At 43.9% G+C, this 7,494-nt stretch overlaps 1 protein-coding gene across 1 annotated transcript; it reads right to left on the bottom strand.

Moving 5' to 3' along the window:
• Positions 1-3,199: 3,199 nt before the first annotated feature.
• On the bottom strand, positions 3,200-4,342 carry LOC117348509 (prostaglandin D2 receptor 2-like). Its single transcript, XM_033920723.1, has one exon. It carries the CDS (start codon positions 4,340-4,342, stop codon positions 3,200-3,202), a length of 1,143 nt encoding a protein of 380 aa, XP_033776614.1.
• Positions 4,343-7,494: the final 3,152 nt, after the last annotated feature.

Genomic DNA, 7,494 nt, shown 5'->3' with positions numbered 1-7,494 from the left:
CATGGGCACAGAGGCATTTGCGTTATTGCACTTTGCCAAACATGCTGCATCACTATCCAAGGGCTCTGAGAGGGATTTTGACCGAACATATGAGCCACCTGCCATTCCCCTGCCCTAGAGGGACCAGAAGGAGCTAAGCTCATTGCTTCCATCCCACCTCACTTGCCCTGCGGCACATGGAACACAGATGCTCCTCAGCCGGCCATCCAACACAAATCTGGCATGAATTGAGGGTAAAACAGCCTGAGGAGGCCATCTCTATTGATTTTAAACAAAATCAAATTGGAAAATCCAAGATGGCCACTGCAGCAGCATTTTGGTGCCAAAAAATGGCCCAGGAAAGCTAGTTAAAAGCATAAAAGATTCATAAAAGTGGATTTTGGAGGTAGGGGACCCAAATCCTAGTCCCAGAGACATCCATAAAGGCAATTAGAAGACTCCTCTGATGTCTCCCATAGACCACAATAGCCTGTACTCTTATATATGCTGGTGCTGTGCCTGCCTTGGACTAGTGCTGCCCAATTTGCTGATTTGAATTGATTCACCAATTGACTTTGGTGAATTGATTCATTCTCCCAAAAAATCAGATTCACCAATTCAGTGACCAACACCCCCTCCACACACCCCACTCCCCGTGAGACCTGACATATTTCTGGGCCTCCTACAGGAGCAGCAGTGGCACTGGCCGGCCGATAAAAGCAGCATTCAGAACAGGCTGGCGAGCCCCCCCCACCCCCCGTTGGGGCCTTCCCTCTGATGCATTTGATGACATCACCGTTGATGCAGCAGATGGAAGCCCTAGCTGGGCAGGCTGCAGGCAGCTTGTTCACAACACTGCTTCTGTCGACCAGCCACTGCCGCTGCTGCTGCTTTAGGAGGCCCGAAGTATGTCAGATGTCACGGGGGAGGGAGTTGCATCAGAGGAGAAGTTCAGAACAGCTACATGCGGCTTGAGAAAAGGCTCGGGCCACTCAGAGACAGAACAATGAAAATCGCCAGCGAAGGTGAGGGGATGGAGGGAGAGAGGGAGATGTCAGGACCGCAGCAATCGGGATAGAGGGGGCTGCTGGACCACATGAAGGACACTGAAGGGACATGGAGAAAGAGGGGGAAGGGAGAGAGGAACAGATGCTGAAGGCAAATGGGGAGGAGAGAGAGAGAGAGAGGAGAACATGCTGGAAGGAAGTGGAGAGAGAGGGGGAGAGAGGAACAGACGCTGTATGTTAGTGTGTAGGAGAGAGAGGAGAGAAGACACTGAAGGAAAGTGGGGAGGGGAGAGGTTGGAACAGACGCTGAAGAGAAAAGGGAAGCTCATACTGGATGGAAGGAGGGGATAAAGAAAAAAGTGTATTGGGGAGATAGATACCAGATCTGAGGGAAGGAAAAGAGGAGAGATATTCTAAAAACCATCTAGGGGAGGGAAGGGAAGAAAACAGAGTTGTCAGACTATGGGGAGAACAGAGGGAAGAAGATGGGTGCCAGACCAATTGGGGGGAGGGGTGGAGGGAGAGATGGAAGGGAGAGGCAAACAGTTTCTGGTAGAGGCATACAAACAGAGCAGATGCCATATAGAAGAGGCAGAGAAAAGACAGTGGATGGATGGAATGGAATGATGAGGAAAGCGGAAACCAGACAACAAAGGTAGAAAAAAATTTCTATTTGTTTTCATTATTTTTTTTTTTTTTTGCTTTAGGATAAAGTAGTATATTAGTTGTGTTTAATAAATATTTATAAACAAAGCCCTGTCAGCTGAAGATCTCTTCCTCTACTTCGAGAGCCAGAACTTTAATTTAGAAAATGACAATTGTACAGAATATTATTTCATTCTTTAATAAAATAAGTTCAATATAAAATTATTCGAGGCTTGTGCGGATGGGATAAGATGGTTTGCGGGGATGGGATGGGACAGGGATGGGGACTGAGCACATGGGAACAGGGACCAAGCTCGTGGACACAGGGACAAAAGCGTTTTTTAGCGCAGGAATCCTATGAGCATTGAGAGCAGCATGGGGCATTCAGCCAGCTCCCTGCACTAAAAACTGCTATCGTGGTTTAGTAAAAAGGGAGGGAGGTATATTTCTTTATTTTTGTATGGTTGTTACTGAGGTGAAATTGCATAGAGTCACCAACCTTGACCTCTTTGAAAAACCCCTGGAAGATAAATGATAATTAACATTTTCTCTACGTACAGTGTGCTTTGTGGGATTTTAAAAAAATTTATTGTTGGTAGATCATTTTGACTTGGTCATTTTAAAAGTAGCTCGCAAGTCCAAAAAATGTGGGCACCCCGCCATAGATCATTATTGAGATGGCGTAGAGAAATCCACTGCATATTCCTAGGATAAGCAGCATAAAATCTGTTTTACTACATGGGATCTAGCCAGGTATATGGGACCTGGATTGGCCAATGTTAGAAATAGGATACTGGGCTTGACTGACCTTTGGTCTGTCCAGTATGGCAATTCTTATGTTCTTAAGTACTAGCATTCAGTAAAGTAATGCATGGAATGGACATGTAAACGCGGGTACTCTGTTTTAGAATTACCATTTTAACCTTTGCTTCCCTATGGTAATGGAAACTTAAAACAATAGATAACGGTTCCATAAGGCCTCTTGAAGTGTCAGCCATTTTGCTTCAGCCTGATATGGCCTAAATATGGCAACAGTGAGCAGAGATGGAAAGGAATATTTTAAATAGTGCCTGGGATATAACCAAAATTTAGGAGTACATTCAGACTATTGAAATAATGTCACATTACTGGGGGCATGACGAACCTTACAAAGACCTTGTATTTATAAGGGTTTGTCTGCTTCTTTTAAACCAGGAAATCATTTTGTTGAGTAATGGAGAAGTTTCTTTAGCTTCATAGGGTAGCTGATATACATTCTGCAGAGATAATAACACACAGTGAAATCAGTAGCAGATTGGGGGTCTGAGCCCTGAAACTTTACAGATTAGTCCCAAATTAATTAGATCAATGCATATATTCTGAACATAGAGGAATCTCTGAGAATAAAAGAAAGGGAAGCATACTAATATGAGGTACAAATTTGGAGGCTTCTGTCTTTACAAAACGAAAAGAGAAAGACAGAAGGAAGCTGAATTTCAGTGGTGGAAGAAAGAACTATGGGAGATGCAGCTGGAAAGAGATTCTTCCATGTGAATGATAAATTGGCAGATAATAAGACCTTCTATAGTTCAGTTCAGCTGGATGTCCACATCAGAGATGGATCTTCTACTGCACTTCCTGTTGCGCTTTGAGAACCAGCGGTTGTGGAGGAAAGGAAGGCCGCTGGAGAAGGAGGCAGTAGATCGAAGAGTGCCTCTTCTGGAAAAGAGATCGTCATCCTCCACCAGGACGCTTTCTAGCACTGACTTCAGTGAATGCCGAATCTTGGAGAGGAAATCAGGGCAGGTGAAGACATAAAGGCAAGGGTTCAGGATACTGTTAATAAATGCCAGGCTGGTGACAAATGGCAGCGCCTTCCAAACTACAGGCCTCATTTCCTTCTGGTGATGAGCTTGGGCCTCCATTAGACTGAAGATGTGGTAAGGGAACCAGCAAAGAACAAAAGTCAGTATGATGGCCACCATTAGTTTGAAGAAGCGTCCAGAGTTTCGATGGTGCCGACGTCTGATCTTCAAGGTTACTGCAGTGTAGCAGAATCCAATGAGGAGCAGAGGCACCAGAAAACTAATGAGGAACTTACTCACTGCCATTGCATACTGGCGTTGGCTACAGAGTGCAAAGTTGTCTTCATTGCTGCTTGTGGGGTTGCTGTACAGTAGAAAATTGTAGTAACACATAATACGTCCATCCTGGCGCTGAATTGTGTCCCGGAAGAGATAGTAAGGCACTGTGTTGAGGACTGCCAGTAGCCACAGGATCATACAAATGGCCATGGCCATAGGGACTGTTCGGTGATTTTGGGCCCACACTGGATAAAGGACAAGGAGGCAGCGGTCCAGGCTGATGGCACTCAGGATGAAGCTGCTAATGAACATGTTGAGGAAGAAGACCGAGGAGTGGACACGGCAGAAGAAAGTCCCCAGCTCCCAAGTGTGTCCCTTGGCTAGAAAGTATGTAAAAAAGGGGAGGGATGCAGTGGTCATGAAGTCTGACAAAGCCAGATTTAGGATCCAAGTGGTTATGACTGTCCTTCTCATCTTAAAGCCAATGACAAAGATAATGAGCCCATTCTCCAGCATGCCAAAAAGAGAAGCCAATCCATGAACAGTGACACTTGCATAATCGATATAGCGGACAGTGGAATTACGCTGGTGGGGTGGAATGAGAACCATGTCTTGAATGATGGAGCACAGGTGGGTGACATTATTCATCTTTCCTGGAAGGAAGAGGGGTAAAAAAAAGAGAAGCAGATAAGATGCGGGAAAACCAAAATGACATTTGCAAATGGGCTATTTTTCATTATGCAACATTTGCCTTTGCTGTCTTTCTGCTGCTAAGCAATAACAATCTATGTGGATTGATCCCATATCCACGAACCTATACCAACCAATATTCAGCACTATTTAGCCGGACAGGAATGGCTCCTGGATGACCAAATAACATAAAGCCTACTAGTCACTGATATTCAGCGGGAAATAGCTGGCTCTCTCCTGCTGAATATCCCGTTCCCCGGATTGGTCAGTGACTGGCTATATTGTGCGACATAGTCTGTCACCGCCAATATTCAGGAGTTGGTTGGCTAAGGTTTGCAGCTAGATAGACTCACCTAAACAGCAAGCCCATCTTTGATCACTAGACCAGCTGACCAGCCACTGTATATTAACTTGGCTTTCCAAATTTGCGTCGGGGAACCTTGATCTGAATATTCAGTGCCGGTGGCAGGATATAGTCCCGGAACTAAATATCTGGGATCACAACGGACAGCAAGAGGTAACCAGGCTGCTTCCTGCAGTCTCAATATTGGGACTATAGTGTATGCTAATAAGCTATTTCTGTGGTCTCTAACAGTCTATTGGGACCAAATATCTTTAGACGATACAGCAATTTGTTCATTTCTATTCATCTTAAGTTTGCAGCATATTTCTGTGTGTAGATATATAGACATCTGTGCTATAGTTCCTGTGCTAGAAACTGCCCTTCTCCATGAACTCCTGTCTCAATGCATCTTTAAGAACATAAGAATAGCCTTACTTGGTCAGCCCAATGGTCCATCTAGCTCAGTATCCTGTCTTCGCGGAGGCCAATCCAAGTCACAAGTACCTGGCAAAAACCCAAATAGCAGCAGTATTTCATGCTACTGTCCCATGTCAGTCTCAACAATAGACTATGGACTTTTCCTCCGGGAACTTGTCCAAATCTTTTGTAAAACCAGCTACATTAACTGCTCTTCCCATATTCTCTGGCAACGCGTTCCAGAGCTTAACGATTCTTTGAGTGAAAAAATATTTCTTTCTATTGGTTTTAAAAGTATTACTCTGCAACTTCATCGAATGTCCCCTAGTCTTTGTAAATCTTGATACAGTAAAAAATTGATCGGCTTGTACCCATTCTACACCACTCAGGATTTTGTAGACTTCAATCATATCTCCCCTCAGCCATCTCTTTTCCAAGTCTTTCCTCAAATGAGAGGAGCTCCATCCCCTTTATCATCTTGGTATCATCACTCTTCTTTGAACCTTTTCTATTGCCGCTATATCTTTTTTGAGTTAAGGAGACCAGAATTGAACGCAATACTCAAGGTGAGGTCACACCATTGAGCGATACTGAGGCATTATAACATTCTTAGTCTTGTTAACCATTTCTTTTCTAATAATTCCTAGCATCCTATTTGCCTTCTTGGCTTCTGCCACACATTGGTTGGAAGGCTTCAGCGTATTGTCTACAATGACACCCAGATCCTTTCTTGAGTGCTGACCCCCAAGGTGCTCTTTTGCATCCAATAACTATGATTTGGATTATTCTTCCCAATGTGCATAACTTTGCATTTATCCACATTAAATTTCATCTGCCATTTGGATGCCCAATCTTCCTAAGGTCTTCCTGCAGTTTTTCATAGTCTGCATGAGTTATAACAGTGTTCTTCAACCACTGGTCCATAGAAATTTCCTGCAGGTCTGCAGCCAGAACGTGCCTCGTGCCTGAGGAGATCAGTGCACAAAGCTGCGGGTGGCGGCTCCTATGCATGTCCTGCACCTGAACCGGCAGCCTTCTCTCTGACATCGCAACGTCAGAGGAAAAGCTTCTGGATGATGTGCAGGATGCGTAAGGAGCCACTGCACGTGGCTTTGGCACTGATCTCCTCAGGCCCGAGGCATGTTTCGGCCATGAACGGCAATGAGGAAGAGGGAAAGTAAGGAAGAGGGAGCCAGCCGTGGGCAGCATAAAACGGCCAGGTGGGAGCACTGGTATGTTTTGCAGAGGGGAGGAAGACAAGAGAGACAGCTGGCTTTCTCAAGGTGGTGTTTATAAATAAAAGAGGGCAGGACACCCAGCCTCACCCAACTGCCGTGATGAAGGGATGGCACATGGAGGGACGGAGACAACAAAGGAGGGGGAATTATTTTATTTTCAATTTAGTGTTTCAATTGTGTCAATTTTGAAAATTTTAATCTGCTGTCTATATTTTGCACTGTTCAGGAAGAAATGTATTTGCTTCTTTTTCTCTGGGGTTGTACTGCATGCAGAGTCTTGAATCTTAGGGTTTCATTTGAATATATTCATAATTTTAGTTTGTGGTCCCTTATTTGCATAGGGGTAATCTGTTCTGGTAGGAATGAATGTTGAAAAACATACAGTGTGCTTTGTGTAGTTTAATTTTGTGGTTAACCATTATGTGTTGTTACGATTATATTGTGTATATATATGAAAAATGAATGGAAAAAAATAGTGTTACAATTAGTACTATTATGGGGGTGGGGTCTGGCCCATGACTTAGCCCAGTACTCTTCAATTATTGGTTCACGGACCGGTGCCGGTCCACAAAATAATTCTTTTATTTCCGCTGGTCCATAGGTGGAAAAAGGTTGCAGAACACTGAATTATAACAGCTTTGAACAGTTTAGCGTTATCTGCAAATTTAATCACCTCCTCGCTTGTCATTCCAATTTCTAGATCATTTAAAATAAATTAAATAGCACCTGCAGTACACCTCTATTTACCCTCCTGCACTGAGAAAAATGGCCATTCAACCCTACCTTCTGTTTTCTGTCCACAAACCAGTTCCTAATCCACAATTGAACATTGCCTCCTATCCCATGACTCTTTAATTTTCTCAGGAGCCTCTCATGAGGAACTTTGTCAAAAGTCTTCTGGAAATCTAGATACACTATATCAACCGGCTCACCTTTATCCACATGTTTATTCACACCTTCAAAGAAGTCAAGCAAATTGTTGAGGCAAGATCTCCCTCAGCTGAACCCATACTGACTCTGTCTCATTAAATCATGTTTGTCTACATAAGCACTAGCAAGTTAGATGCAAAGCATTGATAAAGAAGAATCTGAAGAGAAACATGCCAAAGAGG

The sequence above is a fragment of the Geotrypetes seraphini genome, chromosome 14 (genome assembly GCF_902459505.1).
Source record: "Geotrypetes seraphini chromosome 14, aGeoSer1.1, whole genome shotgun sequence".
Taxonomy (NCBI): Eukaryota; Metazoa; Chordata; class Amphibia; order Gymnophiona; family Dermophiidae; genus Geotrypetes; species Geotrypetes seraphini.
Note: the sequence above shows the minus strand (reverse complement) of the source record. Positions and strands in the feature narration are given on the sequence as shown.

Coding starts and splice junctions, on each gene's coding strand:
- LOC117348509 (XM_033920723.1), bottom strand. CDS start 4,342: ATGAATAATGTCACCCACCTGTGCTCCATCATTCAAGACATGGTTCTC.